The 19,534-nt window shown below is 45.3% G+C and overlaps 1 protein-coding gene across 3 annotated transcripts in view; it reads left to right on the plus strand.

Moving 5' to 3' along the window:
• BTBD11 (BTB domain containing 11) overlaps positions 1-19,534 on the plus strand; it is a 161,235-nt gene that overhangs the window by 93,653 nt on the left and 48,048 nt on the right. For all 3 annotated transcript variants that reach the window (XM_026840947.1, XM_026840948.1, XM_026840949.1), the window contains exons 3-4: positions 2,536-2,740; positions 14,262-14,414. In XM_026840947.1, coding sequence (XP_026696748.1) covers positions 2,536-2,740; positions 14,262-14,414 — 358 coding nt within the window. The remainder of the gene's footprint in view (positions 1-2,535; positions 2,741-14,261; positions 14,415-19,534) is intronic.

Below are 19,534 nucleotides of genomic sequence, written 5' to 3' on the forward strand. Positions count from 1 at the left end.
GTTAAACATGAGAAACATTAATTCGGCTTTAATAGTATGAATTGGTTTGGGTTCCTTAAGAAGCATTTAAGGAAATGCAGAATGAAAGGGTGAACTCCTGGTCATATTGATGAAATGGGAACCCTGCCATTGATTTCAGTGAGGCTTGAGCTCCTCCAGCCTTGCATCAGCAGTGATGCTGAGCTGCCCGCCCTGCCGACGTCATTCCTGCTGCCACTGTCCCTCCTTACTCACCATGCAGCTTCCTCCAGCGCTGGATGTGTCATCGAAGTCGCATTGCCCCAGTGCTCAGGGAGGAACGGGGATAAAGTAATGCTGCTGCCTGAATCTGGGCCTAAATTGCATCCTGATTTTTATTTGTTGTTTGGTACAGAAGTCAGAGGAGTTCTCTGGTGCCTGCTGTCTCAATTCACTGAAATAAGACTAGTCATGTGCTTAACTCTTACCACATGCTTTAGTGCCGTAGTGGCTTGGGTCTGAAAAGGCTGAATTTAGTGCAACTCCTTTTTCTCTTCTTTTACTATTATTGTTAAACCTGAATGTTGCAGCTAGCACTTCTTCACAGTTTTTTTGCCTTTTGAAGGAAGAAAGCGGAGATTATTTTTGCCACAAGCAGTGCTACTGCCAGTTAAATGGGCCTGTGCAAGGCTTGGCAGTGCATGTTTACTGTGCCAGAGTGGGCTGGGGGAAGGGGGTCCCAAACTTTCCTGCTGGTGCAGTTGCCTGCAGATAATTTTCTGCAGGGCAGGAATCATCTCAGAGGCACATGTGTTTCTGCTGCAGACCTGATCCTTCAGGCTTTCCTCATGCACAGCTTCTCTTGGAAATTATGAGCATGCAAGGCTGCAAGATTGGTCCTGTCATGACAATTTCCTGGCAGAAAGAAAAGACAGAAACTATTTTTAAATGAAAGCTTTGAATCAGAGGAATATTGCAGAGTGCAGCAAAAAATTGTGTCAAAACCCTGAAATCATAGACTCGGCAGTTTTCTCATGCCAGTGGTTTTCTTCTCCTCATGGTTTTAAGGCTGTGTTTTCGGAGGACTGGGCTGAGCATTTTTCAGCAGGATGTTTCTATTCTCCCTGGTACACGTTATCACAGCAGCAGTATCATTTTCTGTGCGAGTCAGGCTGGAGAGAGGTGATATGTTCACAGGGGTGGGACTTTGCAAAAAAACTTGTAGCTGTACATTGCACTCAGTCAAAATGGTTTTCCTTTAAGTTTGCCTAAAAGTTCATTATTCAGCCTTCATCCCCACCCCCTCCCCAGATTTGGTTTTATGTTCCTACCTCGGTGTACTTTTTCAACTTTTCCTTCCAAGTTTCAGTGCTCAGTGGAGGCTTGGGAAAAGCAAATAACGGAAAGCGTGTGACTACTTCTTAACGCTGGAAAATAATGTCCTCTTTTCCCCATCACTTGCTTTTGTATAGCTTAAGAATGACCCAAAGGGCTCTTGCTCAGATTTTAATTTAAAACAAACCATCTGATTTGATCCGAGATCATTATTTCCCCCCAAAGCACTCTCAGAGTGATTTGAACATGTGAAAACAGGCAGTTTATAAACACAGTTGTTTCCCTGCCTTTGATAGGGTGGTCACTAGTCAACAAATGTAAAATACACTGCCTCGCAGGGAGATACTTTAGTTAATTAGTTACAATCAGTACAGTGCTCAGAGACTCGGTGCTGCTTGCCCTGTATATTTGCCTGTTAATCTTGCTTGCTGGCTTTGCTGATTATGGTCCATATATTGTGGCTGGTTTCTCGTGTGCCCTGTGAGAAAGCGCCCAGAACCATGTTGGCGCAGGAAAGGTGATGAGCATCTTCCTCTTGGGCCATTTTCTGTGCTCTGGAAATCTGAGGTGCTGGGTGAGCCTGCTTTGCAGGTTTTGCTCTTCTGCTGGCATGAAGTTTTCCAGGCCCAGCCTGTTCTTACAAATCGTAATTTCAGTTGCACATTTCCGATACTGTCTTTTAGCAATTTTTTCTCCTTTTGTCTGTATTCATGTGTCCCTTCACATGCTCCTGCAGTGCTCTCTGCATTTTCTGACTGCCTCCTTCCTTGTTGCAAGGGGATGTGTTTCCCCATCACTCTCTTTCTACCCAGGAGCACACGGCTTTTGATGCCACTCTGCATCATCCCCAGTGGTCATTTTTGGGACTGTGGGTTTTTAACAGCCTCCAAGGACTGCCTTGTTAGGTAGCTATGATCCTGGCCGTGGCGTACTGGCTCTTCTGGTGATGCTGAGATGGGCCAGCCTGATGCTGCTGACACACTGTATCTGCAGAAACCCATCTCCCCTAGGCCTTCAGGGGCTTGTCGGCAGCCCAGGTGTGTCACATCACGCTGTGTAAACCCCCAGGTGAAGTCTGACCTGGTGATGAGCAGTGCACAAGATCCTGTTCTATCCTTAACTGTTTGCATATATGAGGTTAAATGGAAGGGAAAACCAACCTGGCACACCTTTTGGTTTGAAAGCTTTGGGGAGAGGCAGCCAAAAAGCCTGTCATTCACCCAGCTTTTGTTTTTTTTCCAGGTGACCTGGTGTCTCGAGCAATGCACCACCTCCAGCCCCTCAATGCCAAGCAGCATGGGAATGGGACGCCGATGCACCAGAAGCAGGGATCGTTCTATTGGGAGCCAGAGGCTCTGTACACCCTCTGCTACTTCATGCACTGTCCACAGATGGAGTGGGAAAACCCCAATGTGGAGCCATCAAAAGTCACGCTGCAGACCGAGAGGTAAGAGCCACTGCACGGTGCTTAATGTCATCCCGAAGACGTTTCATTAATAAATCAGCCTGGCTGGCTAATTGCTAATTACAGCTTATGCATGAGAGGCTGTGGAACAGTCTGGTTTGGTTTAGGATCACCTCTCTGAAATCCGTTTCTCTCGCTGAAGCACTGCGTGGCTGACCCATTATATATCAAAAGTGACACCCAGTGGCTACGTACAGCAAATTGGTTCCAGATGTGTACTCGGGAGAGATTTCCTTTTCCTTTCGTTGTTGCTCAGCTATTCTGTGTTTTGGAAAAGAAAATGAGAACTTCTATTTCTGGCCTAGCAGGTTTGGGTTTAAATGTGTTTTTTCTATGCGTTAATAGGGCTCGACAGCTGTGATTGGGGAAGTGGAAAATGAATAGAGTAGTGTGTAGGAAGGACAGGTCATTAAAGCTGCTGGGCTCCAGCCGTGCCGAGTACCCGAGTGCAGGAGTAACCTTGGGGTTGCCCCAGCTCTGGGGACGTGGCAGGCTCTGACTGTGCTGCTGTTGTCCCTGCTCCGGGGCAGGGGACACACGCCTGAGGCCCCATCCTGACGCAGGGTCTGCCGTAAGGTGAGGAGACAGCACTGGAGCCAGCGATGGGGTTACCAAATGCTGGCAGGCAGGGTGCCCAGTGCAAGGCAGCTCTGCACCTGGGCACTGCAGAAAGCAACTGGAGCAGTTTGCTGGTCAAGAAAATGGAGCCATCTCCAGTCAAAGCCCAGCAAACCCTCTCGTAACACAAACCTCTATATTTCCCTTCCATGCTCCTCACCAGCCCTAAACCAGGCTTCCCCAGTAGGGAGAGAAGAGGAGTGGAAAGTGATGGGTATCTGTTTTTAGGATGGGTATGGTGGTGATGTAAATGCAAGATGCTTTTTCAAGCTGGGCTCCACATTTACATCCCAGTGTTTATTGTGTTGTATGTGTGAGCCAAACCCTGATCTGCATGTGTGCCCCGAGAGCTGCTCTTATGGGGCTTGGTTATTGTTTCACTATGAGGCCTGCATCTCCGAAAAGCAGCATTTGAGAATTTAATCGTATGTGTAATCATAAATGGTATATAATATGGTATCTTCAAGTAAATAATTTTATATTGATTCAGAGAAGAGCATACAAGATGAAACTCTAGCATGAATGGTGTTACTGGGAATTCTGCCATTTGCCTTTGGATAGCATTTTGTTTCTTTTCAACTTTGGGTCACTCCGTGAGCATGTTTGTTGCTTTTTGCTCTATTGTTTCAAAAGTATGAAAAAAAAACTAGAAGGGGAATGACAAGCATTTTCTTCGTTTTGTAAATTATTTTTAACTTCATGATTTGTCATCCAGTCTTGTTATTGTGGAGGGCCTAGCTCGTGTCCAAGAGTTGTTAGTATGCCAAAAAAATAACCAAAATTAGAAAATATCCTCACCTGATCTGCAGTCCCCATCTGTGGGGGTAATGCCACTGGAACTAGTAGGAACTTGAATAACGCTGAGGTTCTTGTTTTGTGAGATTGCTGTAGACTTCCCTGTTGAAAGTGCAAAGGGCAGGAATATTTGAAAAATCACTTTTAGCATTTGCTTTAATAGGTTTTTCTTCCTCTGAGGTTGCCTTGATGCATGTTCTCTTCATTAGAGCACTTAAAACACTGATTATTTAAAGGAATTGTTCTTCTTTGCTTTATTTTGAATACTCCATCTGGCAAGACATCTTCCTTTGGCAGGGCAGTTTAACAACTGTGGTGTGCGGTTAGGGCCAGAGCAAGTACTCAGTGTTATTGCCAAGAGCTTGTGGTCACTTTTGGAAGTTGCGAATACTCCTCCTGTTGCCTAATCAAACATGCGTTAGTACTTAGCACTAGAGTGGGAGTGATGGAGGGTTAAGCGTGAGCCCAGATAACTTGTATGGAGTTGTGCTCTGGAGCTTCATCAGCTGGACACAACCATCCTGTGCTGCCTGGGGAAGAGATCAGTGAATCTCACTTCTCCTTAGTGCTCTGAGGAGCCTTCCTATCTATCTTTTTTTTTTTTTTTTTTTAACATGCAAGCATGGTTTGTGGTCCATGACTTATTTCTGGTGGTTTCAGTTTCCGTGATGGGTTTTTGTGTGTTGTGGGGGAGTGGGTTTGTTAAACATGACATTTTTATATGCAGAATATTTGCAAGCTTTGTGCCATATCTACATGCTGTATTCCCTCTCTTCTTCTCCAGCAGTGGCAATTGCTTTTGTGTTGAAAGAAGTCCAGAAGGAAGCAGAGAGATCCAGGAGTCTTTCCCCATCCTTGGCCTCTCTGTGTCCCTTCTGGTGCAGAGAAACCAGGACTGTGTGGATCGGATCTGGCTGTAGGCAGTATTTCCATGAAATGGGGGTTGTCCTTGGCTGATGTGGAGCCAGCTTGGCTACTGCCTTGGCCTTCTCTTCTCTGACCATGCATGCCCAGGGTAAAGAGAGTTGCGGGATGCTGGCAGAGAGCTCCTCTGGAGTTTACAGTTGCTTATCTTTGCCTTATGGGGCTTTGTGGCCCTATTAAGAGCTGCTCCTGTCCTTCCCACCCATCTCCAGCCCACCTGGATTTTGGCTGAGTTAGGCAGCTGCAAAGGCTCTGCTTGTCCTTCTGTGGGGGCTGGATACAGGAGGGAAGCCGGGATGGTGGCGGTCCTGCCTGGCTTAGCACTTTCCAGCACAGGAAGCGGTACCTCCCTCAAAGTCTTGGGGGATGCATAAAATGGGATGTTTACCTTTGAAGAAATCCAGGGCTTCGTTTCTAGGAAGTGTTTCTCTGTGTTTGCTCTTCATGGAGGTAAAGAAATGAGAATGCAGTGAGTTTTTAATAGTGTTTGTATAAAATAAAAGGGAAAAATTATTATCTTGCTGGGGGCACTACTTTTGTGGGAGCGGGAGGAGTTGGAAAGTGGCCAGGATTGCTCAGAAAACCCAGAAAAGAATCTCCACTTCTTAAATGCCAACAAACCCAACCATAATGTGGATGTGTGACCCCCTCACACCCCAAATCCATATTCTTTCAATCTCGTCACTTTGGAAGAAACCCTCTGATCTTTTGGCTATGTTGTTGACACAAACACGAGCCAGTCCTGCTGAGGTATCATGTAGATGGCTATTTTGGCAGGCATGGAGGTACAGGGAAGGGGTGGAGTGGACCTGTTTGTGGGGTCCCCCTTCCCTAATGCACCCAGCCAGGATGTGATGGAGGTGTTGCCTGCAAAAGCAGTGTTCCTCTGGCGCCTCCACCTGTGGGCGGCTGTGGATTATTTAGGTTTGTTCATTCTTCTGCTTTCCTGGGAACTTAAAAAAAATTTTAGATGAGGCCACTGTTACCAAAATTTCTTTCTTGCTTGCTGCTTTTGTTTTAATAAAAGGATCTGTCCCATGGTTCTGTTTTGCTTTTCAGCCTCTATAACATTTCCAAAATTATTGCAAGTAATTTCTTAAGCACCGGAAAGCACAGAATCTGTAGTTGCAGATTTGTGTGATGGTTTTTTCCTTAAGTGGTTCCTTACCCACTTTTATCCACAGCTGTATTGACAAAGTCCTCATTACTTCCTAACTCTCCATGTTCCCCATTAACAACTCATTGAGAAGCGGCTGCTCAGCAGCTCAGCCGGGCCAGAACCAGCCATTAATTCAGCTCGCACGGCAGCAAAGCTCCTTCTCCAGCGTTTCCTCTGCCGCTCCGCCTAGGAGGAGCATTAACTCCCTGTACCGCCCATCAGCCTTCAGCTTTTCCCCTCAGGTCTTAATTGAGTTGATGGATACGTGTCTGGTTTGAACCTTTTCTCTTTTCCTTTACTACTTTTCCCTGTATGTGGAGCACTCCCTTAGGAAATTCCCATGGGCTATTGCTTGCTTTTTATTTTTCTGCCTGCCTTGCATGCGTGTGCGCACACACACACACACACATTGCCTGCACATGTACACATGTGCAAATTGTAGGCTGTAGTCATTTGTAATTAATGGGAAGGGTTTGGGTTATCATCTGAATTTAGTTTCATGCTTGGTATAGTTATTAGTGTACCTGGCTAATCAATATGATACAACGCTCTTAATAAGAGGAATATTCCACTGCTGTATAATAATATGAACTCATCCAAAGCACCTTTGTAACTGGTACAGCCATGTCTGTTGTACAGAATAATGCCAGTAGAACAATTTCAGTAAGAAGATAACTAGGGAAATGTGTCCCTGATTTAAATCAAGTGGTACAAACTCCATGGGTAGGGCAGTCTCCAGCAAGGGCCAGCAGAGAGAATGATGGGGAATGCTGATGAAGAACAGGTAAAGTGCTAGCACTGGCAATGTGGATGTCCTGCTATGAAACTTGAATGAACCTTGCAATGTGCATCTGAAGATACATGTTTGGTGTGCTAGTATGGCATGGCCCTGTATAACCCTGTTTATAATATATAATCTGCTGTTTAACTGTAAACTTTACATGATAAAACTACAGCCTCAATGAACTTAAAAGTTAACAGCAGGGTTGATTTGACTGAGAATCACTGAAAAGAAATCCCAAATCCATTCTCACATAAATCCTCTAGATTTGCATCCTAAATATCAAACTCCTCACTTTTTAAAAATCCTTTAGAAATGGTATTGGCAGCTGCCTGCAGCGTGTGAGATTGCACATTACAGGAAATAGTGCAGGTGGTATTCGTAGCTCAGCTGTCAGACGGTATACCCTTGCTGGGCTGCGTCTGTATCTAATTCATTAAGCTAGACTTACGCTGTCCATAGGATGGCTATAGTATTTTTTAAAAAAGAAAATACTGCGTGCTGCACTGCGAGAACAGTGCGTTACGCAGGCTGTTCTGCACCGCGCTCCCAATGCTGGCGTCTCTTCAGGGATTTATGGCGCAGCCAGTTGTGTCAAACTGGATGTTAACACTGCCTGTGAAATATTTCCCCGTTGTGGTTGCTGGCCAAGTCATCACTTTGACTCAGTTTTGTATCAAGTTTCAGCCATTAATGTTTTTAATGCAGGAGAGGCAACAGGGACAGTGCATTTGAATGCTGGATGTGAGTTCAGAAACCATGACTTGCAGATGCCCTTGTGCAGACTCTGGAACACTGATGTCTTGGTACACAAAAGCATAAGAGTAAACCCTCCCTCAGCCTAGGCAGGTCTCACTGAGACTTGTGTGATAGCAAAAGCAATTGATCCTTTGGCGTAAACATAATGCGAAATTGGCTTTTTCAGAGGCTGGCTACTTGGATCACCCTTAGTTGGGCTTCTGGGGTGGCAGAGGAGCTGCCTAAGCATGGGGTAGCTGTGTGGAGTAGCGTGGTGCATCAGTCGGCACCACAGGGTCCCTGGGCAGGATTGGGGCTGACAGCTTTTGGAAGGCATCAAAAATATTTGCTCCTTCTGAAGACAGATAGTTTATGGTGTAAATATCAAATAAGAGTTTTGCAGCCCAGAAACCCGTCTGAAGTGTATGCTGAATGCTGGAAAAACCATGCTCTTCTCTCCTCCGATAATGCTAAAAACGAACTAGTATTGCATATATGGTTTCAGCATGTGTTCTAAATGAAAACTGTCAGAACTGAGAATGGTTTTCTATTCATACATATGGATTTTGTTTAAAAACCACCCATGAAAACATAAACATAAAACCAAAAAGTGAAAAGACCTTTCCAGAATGTTAAAGTTGCTGACTCACATCTGCAAGCAGAAGCATCTCCCTACCTTTGTCTAGATAGGCTTTTCCTTTCAAAGGTATAGCTCCTAAGTGCTGTTAACTCTAAAACTGCACGAGCAGTTGGTAAGCAGCAGTGACCTGAATGCAGCACTTCAGCTGCTATTGCCACACAGGTTTGCACCACTCCTTTGCTGGAGTGAGGGAAGAAACTAAACACCTACCTCAACAGCATCCTCCACAGTAGTTAAAGGATCCTGCAAAGAAATCATCCAATAATCGAACAATACAAAAGATGTTTAAGTTAAAATAAGGTCAGGTCTATACAGGTGTGTACACTTCACATCTGGTGAAACTGAGGGAGGGACAGCACGAGGTGGTTGTGGAAATTCACATCTGAATAGGATTAGCCCTCAGGAATTTCTTTGTTCTCATGTGATGTAGACCATCAAGACAGTCTTTTCTGTAGCAGTTGATTTAATATATGCAGTGAGTGTGTGCATGTGATGGGGCAAGGACTCAGCATCTGAAGAAGAGCAATGTGAAGTGCCCCTGGAAATAGAGAGGCAGCTGTGCTGCACTTGAAACAACGATCTTTTCTTTGAGGACTGTGATTATTTGGAAAAATCTCTTGTGCATGTTTGATGAGCTCCTGGACCTGGAACTCGCTGCAGGCTCTGCTGTGAACAAGGGGCTGGTGGCCTGTCCAGCGTTCGTGAGCCACGGCAGTAGAGAAGAGACTGAGCCTGGGTGAGGAGCATACAAAGGTGATGAGCATGTCATCGGGAAAGTGGGTTAAATCTGCACGCCAGAGAAGGTGACAGGCAAGAGTCCCTCGTTTGGGACTCCCATCGCCTGGCAAAAATTATTAAGGAGTCACTGGCCAGAGGAGAGCTCAGTAGGAGTCACCCCCATAGTGGGAACTGGGAGGAGAGAGCAAGATAGGACACGGCTTTCCTGTCAGGACTGTCCCACCAAAAAGGAGAATTACTCTCTGCAGGGGAGAGGTAGCAGCTGGGGAGCGGGAGAACTGCTTTACCTGTTGGGAAATCAAGAAGAGTGTGGGTGTACGTGGTACCCCTGCTTTTGAAGGACTGGGCGGCAAGGTGGGCTGTGTAGTCAGGGTCGGTGGGCAGCAGGGAGTCAGCACCCTGCAAAGGTGGTAGGAGTAGAGGAAAAACAGGGCCAGGTGTTACTGGGAGCTGGGATTTGTAGGAGTGCTGGCCCTAGTCTTTTGCAACTCCAGCATTACAGCAGGTGGTGTACAGAAAAGAGCTTCATCGGTCTCCTCACAGACCCACACAAAAATAATGAAGCATCCTAATGCATTTTACAGTCCACGTTTCTCAACAATTCCTACGGTTTATATACAGGTATATTGCCACTGATGATGAGCAGGATAATAATAATAATAATGATAATAATAATAAAAATGGTGGTGCTGATGATGAAAAGGCATGAGCTATTGCATATGCATGACAGGACTTTTAATATCTCTGCATGCATATCTCTGCATGCCAGCAAGACAAGAAGGGAAATGTTGGGCAGCACAGAACTGCTGTGCCTGTCTCAGGAGGAGTGTGGGTTTGGGGCAAAAAGCAACATGACTGGAGTAGATTATGCCTTCTCCAATAACATTTGCTTTCTTGATGAGCTATTTTGTAATTGAAAGTGCTCCAGAGACACCAACCACACAAAAATCGAGAGGTTTGAAGTCCGATCGGACATGGAGGGGTCATTGGCCCCGTTCTGGAGGGGAGGATGCGCAGGGAGAAGTGTGGGAGGCTGCTTGCCACATGTGAGGGCGATGTTGAGAAGGATGTATGGTATCTGGGATGGGAGAGGACTGGTCCCTCTCAGTCATCCTTTGTGGGGGGGTTGCCAGCTGGTATTGCCTGCGGATGTCTTCAAGGCACAGGAGCTCATAGGTCACTGAGCTGTCCTGAAATAGGTGTGAGAGGGGTGCTGGGCAGCAGGAGGGAATGTTGCATGAAGGGAGGAACTGGGGATGGGAGGGTTTGTGGGGTGCTCATAATTCCCTTTTCTGTTCAAGTAGGGACCTGGAGAGGGCATGCTTCAAGAGGGTTCGGCTGTCCCCTTGCCAAGGAGCTGGGGGACAGTGCCCAGAAGAGTCCAACCCTTTGGGATCTGCCTTTTGCTAGCATCTCCACCCCCCACCCCCAGCTCTTTTCCATGTGCTAGAGATTGGTCTGTTCAGAGAGACCTCTCCCTGCATCCTGATCTGGCATGTTTTTCCCCTTAGATAGTAAGAGCCTGTGCTGAAAACCTCCTTCTGGGGGGAACATTACTTAAGCTCGTGTTTAACTTTGAACTGCAGTGAATTAAAGAGAACGGGAGCACACTTAAAGTTGAGCACGGGTACCAAGGTGGGCTGGAGGAGGTCAGAGCGTTCATTGACCTGCACCCCAGTAAGGTGCTCCTGCAGCACTCAGACTGCTCCTGACTTTCCTTCAGGCAGAGTCAAGCCCAGCATGTTCCGACCATGGTTAGGTTAATTTAATTAAGACACACACTTCCAAAGCATATAGCTAGGTGACTTACCTGCTACATATTTGCTCTGGAACACAAAAGTACTAAACCCTGTTGGTTCTTACCTGCTTTTGTACCAGAGATAAATCAATGTATATGCTAGTGATGCATTCACCTAACCCGCTTTCATTTGGTGTCATTTGAAAAATGAAATATTTCTTACTGATGTCACATTGTCTTATTGGTTGTCACACCCCTATAACTTTGTGTTCCTCTTTTCTCTTTGGCACACAAATGGTATTTAAAAAAAAAATCCCCTTCACATGGTGCATACACTCTTGAAGGGTATTTTTAACCTCTTGTGCTCAGCCATATTTGGTTGTTTTCTCAAAATATAAATGGCCTGACATGCTCAGATATGCAGTGATGATTTTTTCCCCCCCCCTGGAAAAAGTAGTGTAATATATTGTGAGCAAACTTCACATCCTCATGTAGGGACCGAAATTGGCCTTTAGAGAAAATCCTCCAGCTTCCACATAACACCAATTCTCTTCCCTTTTGGGATTTATTGCACCAAACAGCCACATTAATTTTTATTTCTCTGCTGAAGTTTGCAAGACCAGGAAAGAAAAAAAAAAACCCCGCAATTTTATAGTGCAGTTATCACAGTTCCTGTAAATAATTTTATTTGGCCTGCTCCTTACTGTGGTGGGACAGATATTGTGCTGGGTGAGTTTCTGACCTGTACAAGAGGAGGAGAAAGCTTGTGAACCCCCAAGTCCCCTGTTCAGCCACAGCCCTCTGCTTTTCTGTTTGCCCAGCAAATGTTATAGGAATGCGCTGTACAAGCCAATCTTAATTTCTCTGATACAGACTTTCTTCACTCATGCAAACCATAGCCTAGAATTGTTTCCCTTTAATTGTTTCTCTAACACCCAAGTTTCATGGGTAACTGTATGCATGTTTACACTTCCAGTGTGATTTGCAGCTCCCTTTCCACTGTTTGCTCAGCAAGTGATGAAAACAGCTCCCACTGATCACTTGTCTCTAGCTACTTAACACTGTGAGAGCAGGTCCCTTCTGCTCCGAGGACACGTGAGAGGTGATCTGGGAAGCAGGTCACCTTCCAGGACAGATATACCCCTGCTTCTCCCCTCTCTCTACTCTGACTGCTGCCACCGTTGTGACAAATGAGCTGGGTTACAGGAATCGTTTCACAGGAGCTGTGGGAGAAGAAATTCTGTCCTTATCTGCCTCCTTATGTGGCTGCGGCAGGTCTGGGGAGAGCAAAAAGCCTTGGAAACAAATGCAGCCTAGTCTTGAGGCAATGCTGATGTGTTTGAATAGAATAATGATGAAAGTGGTAAGTCAGCCAAAGATGTCATATTTCAAAAGGAGGTTGTTCATTTAAGCGCCTGTGAGATTTGGGAACCCAGCGTCCTGTGGAAAGTTAGTGGCCTCAGGGTTTCTCTGTCCTTTGGCGCTTTTGAGATATCTCATCCCTCCTCAAGAATATTAATATCAGAGCTATGTAAAGTCAAGTCTTCAAAAGAGAAATAAATGGGCTATAAATAGGGGAAGGATACTCCAGAATCAACATCTTCTTAAATATTTTTTCTCAGGGTAGATCCTTTTGAGGTAGTGCTATATATTTAAAATGTAAAGTATTTACCTACTGGGCACCTAATCCAGACCTTTTACCTTTTTTTCTCGCCCCCCCCCCCCCCCCCCCCCCAGAAGGGAAGGGAGCAGAAGTAGAGGATGCTGCTGCTCTCATAGGAACATTTCCAGTATTAGAGTGATATACTGAGCTAATAAATGAAGGGAATATACGGTTAGAGAGGAGGGGAAAGGGACCCACATAGGAAAAAAGGCAGAAGAAGATTCAGAAGAGGAAGGCAAGAGAAGGTTAATTACAGACAGACCTTGAAGACAGTAGTCATTTACAAGTCATATCTTTTTTTTTTTCCTTTGGTTAATATTATAGCCCTCTGTTAGCATCCCTTAGCCATGGTATTTACTTTACAGTGGGGATGAAACAGTCTCACTGTGTCTAAATAGTTTTCAGCAGTCCTGTCTAAACACAGGACTTTCGGCATAGTTTTCAAGTAGCTCTTGGACAGATTTATTATTTTTTAATGATTTTACATTAAAAATATACATATAAACTTTTTAGAATTTATACATGCAGATAAATTTTTTAGAATTTTATAGTATATTGTTATAAAGAGAGATTTCTTCTACCCTTCCTCATCCCTTCCCCACATAGACTTTGTCTCCTGTGTACAGCTGTGGAGGAGACACCCAGTTTGGACACCCCGGCTAGATCATGAAGCAGACACAAAACCCTTTTGAGGACAGGAGGACAGATCCCACCTTGATCTAACAGGCAGCAACTTTCCAAGGTGTTCAGTTGAGGATATTTTATTATTTTTTGTGTCCAGACTAGGACTTGAAGATATGGTTCTCATTTAAGGTTCATCATTTCTCTCTTGGTTCCCAAATAATTTCTAGTGTAGCTGGAGCAAACTGTATGCTTCATCTGAGGCTTGGGCAGCTCTTGCAAGGACATGGGGCCATCCAGGTCTTGTAGAGTGAAGGACCATATCTCTGATATTGTCCACACTTTGCTCAAGTCAGAGCTGTGGCCCAGGGTCCCACCATTCAGTTTGGGGATCGGTTTTGTGTATTTTTGCTTAAGTGACAGAACAGATGGTACCCAAAGGTGTAGAGGTTTGATAACACTAAAAGCAAAATGAAGCAGTCTGGTTTCTGTTGCGGCTTACAGATAACCTCCACAATACAGTGGGATCAGCTCCAAAGGTCCCTGCTTTCAGCCCTGAGCATGAGGTGCATCAATGGGAGATGCTGGAGACCTCCTTGGGGCATCACCTCTCCATCCCTGGCATCCCCTGGGTGGAGGATCCCCTCTCTTTGCCCTGTCCCTATTGCAGTGTGGTTGGGGAGTGTACCCAGCCTGGCACGTCAACCATAGCAGGATGTGGTCCTGTGCCAGGCTCCTGCCCTCTTTTCGGGATACACTGTGCAAAGGATGAGGGGGAGGCAGGGCTTGCCAGGCGGGTGCACTGACCTCACAGGAGCCCCAGAAATGAGCATGGCTCATATATCTCACTCTTCAAATAACCCTGCTCCAGAGACAGGGTGAGACATCTTGATTCAGACCTGCTTGAAATTTGCTGAGCCAGTTTGCTCTCCCATGCTTTCATTTTTCTCTTTTCCTTCTCTGTTTCTCTCTATATATTTTCACACATATATATACATGCACACACACATCCCCCTGCCCCCTTTCTCTGTATACCTGTTATTTTGATGCTAGTGTACTGTAGCATTCATGTCTGTGTGCTTTCCCAGGCCGTTCATTGTGCTGCCTCCCCTGATGGAGTGGATACGGGTTGCCGTGGCTCACGCGGGGCACCGTCGCAGTTTCTCGGTGGACAGCGATGACGTACGGCAGGCAGCGAGGCTCCTACTGCCGGGAGTTGACTGCGAACCTCGACAGTTAAAGTAAGTCCATGAAAAAAAAATCGGTTGCTTTGTGCAAAATGTGTCTCTCTTTCCTGGTGACAGTGAGCGAGCAGGCAGGCAGAGGGCTCTGTTATTGCCTTGAGAGGTGCATGGATGCTCGGGCTCGTCGCTGTGTGCGTTGCAAAATCGGCTCCTGGTATTTGCTCACATCCGTGGATAAGCTGGTTGCATGGTAATGGGTGCCTGAATATCTCACAGCTGGATCGAGCCCGAAATTTGCTCATCAGAGCTCATATAGTGGTGGTTTTTTCTCTTACTATTAGGTTCTGCTTGCTAATGAGGGGCTGAAATCTGCTAATTGTCTGCTTCACATTGCTTTGATATAAAATACTGAAATGTAATTGGCAGGGCTGCAGATATTTTTCACTGCTTTGTTTTCAGCATTAATGCTTAAAGGGCACATTTAAACTTATAGGTAAGACTACCTCTTGCAGTCAAATTGTGTTTTTCATGCTAATGTCCGTGCAAATTAGTTATAAATGTCAGCCTAGATAATTTGACTTTTTCATGTATCAAATGTGACCTTTTGGTTTTCTAATGAAGTCTTAAAGTATTTATTGCCAGGATATTTTCTTAGTGTCTGTTTTGCCTTACTAGTATGTACATGTATAAAAGCATGATCTAGGACTATTCTGGAGTCAAGAATGTATTTGGTTTTGATTTTCATATGAAAAGACATTCTGCATCTGCCAACGTAGAAATTACTCACTGCTATTGCTTCACAAATCTGTACATAAAATCCAATTTTAAGCTGTCTGCTTCTTCATACAGCAATAGGTGCATTCTTTCCTGCAACAGAGAAAGCAGGTTTCATCTGTATGATTAGCTGTGACTACCTGCATCAGAGCAGCTGCCTTCTGTTGACTGTGGCCTTGACATTCTCTTTCACCAGAGTGTAATACTTTACTTTGAGATCTGCATAGGCTTTTTATAGTCACAGCTATTCAGTATTTAACCGAAGAAATATATTGAATTTCAAAAGCGAAATCTTGAGCGTTTCAGATTTCAAGTCTTGGCTGTAATTGTTTTCCCTTTGGTGTGACCATCTTGGCCCTCATTTCTAGAAGCATAGCGTTTTGCATCCCTTCTGAAATGTCAGGACTTCTAGGTGCTACGCACTTTCTGAAGACCTAGCACTTGGTTTTGAAAAGGCACAATTAATTTAATACTTCTGCCAGTATTTAGGTAGGATTACAAATAAGGCAATAGTGTTTCTACTCTACATCCTCTGTCATAAAAATTAAGGTAGATACAATTAAATATCTGTGGATTAAAAAACCACAATATACAATTGTTAAAGCTGTATTTTCTCCGTGTGTGTGTTCATATATATATACACACACACACACACACACACATATATATATGTATGTGTATATATATATGCCATCAACTTTTAGACTGTTTTCCAGGAGTTTCAAAATCATTTGAAGTTGGGGAGAGTTGTATATGCTGCAGAAGAATTTATTAGTTATGAGTAACAAATGAGCACTTAGTTTAAAGTTACCATCAGGAGTTCATTTCATAAAGAGTAGAAGTGATTGCTGTTGTCCTTGCTTGTCTTGCAAGCGGGAATGAGCCTGAAGAGTGCTGCCTGGGATTAATCGGGTGGGAATGAAAAGAGAAATCATTCCTCAGACAAATTCTGGATTTTAGAGAGACCAGAGTTTGTGATGTGCCCTTTTTTGACTGCGGGGGCCTGATTCACCCACTGATGTCCCAAAATGACAATCTCACTCTACTGTGCTGGTAGAGGTCTGTAAATGAGTGTCCGTGTACTTCAGTTTTTATTTTAAGGTCTGTGCCTGCTGCCAGTGTGGTGCAGCAGGTTCTTTGCGTAGCTGCAAATCAGACCTTGGCTGCCTGTAATTCTGAGATGAAAGGAAGGACTGAGTTTTTCTGAAGAATAATGTGAGGCATCAGGATGTTAATTTTAAATCTTGTAATTTTTTATTTGTATTCAGTGCAGACCCTCAGCCGTTCTCATTTCCACTAAGTCAAGTGCCACCCTTTCATGCCTTCCTGTTAGAGAGGGAGTGTTTCCAACCATCAGCTCCTCAGCAAGCATCGATTTCATAAATGCGAACACTGGGAGGGGGGGAAAAATACAACAACTTTGCAGGGGATGGCTATTGAAATAAGCTGTGTGACGGATGACAGCTGGAGGATTTAAAATGCAGTTAGCTTGATATATTTTGTGACTTTTATAGAAATGGCTTAATAAGTAGAACCTTGAAACTGGCTCAATTTCTAGGCTTTTCTTAGTAGACTTCCTTAGTCTCTAAAATATAGAGGCCTGACACCAAAAGTTCTCAGGGTCCCATGTGATACTGCATCTTTCCACGGTGTTGATTCAAAACCTGTCATTGCAGATGCATAAAACAAAATCAGCTTCTATGGTGGAAAAAAACACATATGGGGAGAGGGGGAGATTGGCAGGATCTCAAAGGCTATGAAGTTCAGGATCAGTGTGGATAGAAACCAAATGTTCAGTTTCTTATCTGAACTACAGGATGGAGGTCTCTCAGCAGATTGCTGTGACACTTCCCAGCACAATCACATACTCCAGCAGTGAGGTTCCCGATACGTGGCTTTGTAAATCGTCTCTGCTTTCTTCCTGCCTTTCATTCCAGTACTTACTCTCTTTCTCCCCTCTTCTGATCCTTTTTTAAAAAATCCGTTGCCTTAATTTCTTGAAATGTTTTCATCTCCTGAAAGAGGATCTGCTCTTGCTGTGGATAGAGGAGTGAGGGAAGTTAGAATCAGGCAGGAGCTGCCTGTATCCTTCCTGATCTTTTTTCATTTTACAGCAGCAGGCATTCCAGACAGTTTCTTCCCTTTCCCCAGCCTTGGGAGATGAGCAGGGATATAAATGTTCACCTTTCCCCAGGAGTGGAAGCTTTAGACAGGTGGCTGTCTCCACCTTTTGCAAGGAGGTAGGTTTCACAGATAGATTGAGTGCTGAGTGTCCAAAATACTCTTTGTCATAGTGGGAGACCAGACTTACATGAAACCTCACCTGTACCCAGGCCCTCTTGGGCCACCTGGGGCAGCTGGACGTAGCCAGTAGAGAACTGTGTGCAAAGTAGCTCTCTGCTGGCATAAATCTGGTGAAGGTGGGTGCTCTGCTACCTGCACTAGTCCTTTGATTAATGAAGGCATCAGGGTTGAAGGTAATATGTTTCCAGAAAGAAATTAGTGGTAAAAACTGTGTTTACCTGCCTTTCTCTTCCAGTAAGGTAGCATCACTTCTCAGTCTGCACTGGGTCTGCCTGGCTGCAAACAGATGCCACTGGTTTTGGCTGCTCCTCATCATCACATGTGCAAGGGGTCCCTTTCCCCTTGCTCTCCCTAAACACAAGAAACTCTTTGCATGTCTTTCCTTCCCCTGTTCTTTGGGACATTTGTTTGAAACAAAGAAACCCCAGTGTGTTAGGCCCGGGGAGGGGGGCGGGATTGCTACTGGATGACTACATCAGGGGTCTGGACACTGACGGCAGAGAAACAGAGCAAGGTAGGAGTATCACATATTGCTCAGCAGAGAATCTGTTGTGCTTTTTATTGGCGTCAGTGGCTTAATTTCTGGTTGGAGTGTATCATGGAACCCTGGAGGTTGTAAAGAAGCTGGACAAACTGACCTGAGACCGGTGGTAATGTCATGTGAAGGACTGTTGCTTGGTCACTTTTGTACCTGACTGGATAAGGGCTATTTTCTGGCAAGTCAGAGGTTAAAAGGAGGATATAGTCGTGTGTGTGTGTGTGTGTGTGTGTGTGTGTGTGTGTGTGTGTTCATGCTGATATCCAGAAGCAGCAAACATTGAAGAAAAATCCACACAGAGATGTGAGTACAACTCCCTTCTACCAAGGGCCATTTCCATATGTTATTTGAAGTATTTTCTTCTACCCTCAGCATTGCCTCAGACCTCTTTGATTCCAAGTTGTCCTGTCTGTTTTTTCTGGGAAAGCTGATTATCCTGGGTGTTTATGGGGGTGGCAAGCAGCCTCCCTACCCCTGAGAAGGGATCTGGGCTCTGCTGAAGGGAATCAGGTGGATGGCATCTCCACTCCTGGTACTTCCAGTGATGCAGGAGGAGTCATTTTGGGAGATGCCAGCTTGCACTGTCTGAGGATGGAGTTCTGGCTCCTGAACCCAAAACATCCCAGCTGGATATCTGATCCCCAGATTGGCTGGGGAAGGAATGCCCTGCAGGGTTGCTGACTTAGCCCATGTCAAGGGACCTTTGTGGTGTCTGAATGAAGAGGAACACCAAATGTGTCCCCATGGCACCAAGATCCTTCAGAAGTGTTGCCCATGAGGCTGGGCATTTCTCTGCAGCCATGAAGGTGTCTGGAAGCCCTCTCATGCTCATTAGTCCCCTTTCCCCTTGCCCAGCAGGCTGCAAAGCTCCTGGCTGGGATTTGGAGGAGAAGCAGAGTTTAGTCATCTTGAGGAGTGGCTTCTTCTGATGCATAGATGAAAAGCCCTTCTTTCTCTTGTATGGTGGAGAAATGAGATTGCTCCCTGTGGCATTCATTACTGTCCACCATAACTGCACAATGGAGGCAAGTGCCACGCTGTCACAGGAGGAGCCCAGGGCAATTCTGTAAAGAGGTCTGAAGTCCTTTTTGGCAGCTGTACTCAAAGGGCAGCAATGGGAAATGGCATTTTTGCTGTCAAGATCCTCATGAGTGGAGTCCCACAGGGATCTGTCTTCTTGCCCTATCCCCCTGTGGAGACCCCTTGGGCTCTGATACCACCAGGCTGCCCGTGAGAAGCATCGCAGTCCCTGTTTTGCAGTCCCTGGTTGTTGGGGGGATGCTGGAGGACAGAGCTAGGCAGCACAGTTTGCATGCCGAGCCCACTGATGCGGTCAGAGCCTCTGCTTACATTCCAGTCAAATTTAGTTGGAGGTGGCAGTATCGCTGCCAGTCAAGGCAGAGCTGGTGAGAGCAGGAGTGGGTGTGATAGGGCTTGTGCCTCTGCACAGATGGAGAGCCATAATTTGATCCCCTTTAATCACTTACTCATACACTTCAGCAGTGTTTTGGAGCTATGGCTGGGTTCTCCAAGGAAGCTGGGCTCATGTATAGTCAACACA

Source organism: Athene cunicularia, assembly GCF_003259725.1.
Source record: "Athene cunicularia isolate RWA chromosome 1 unlocalized genomic scaffold, athCun1 chr1_part2, whole genome shotgun sequence".
Taxonomy (NCBI): Eukaryota; Metazoa; Chordata; class Aves; order Strigiformes; family Strigidae; genus Athene; species Athene cunicularia.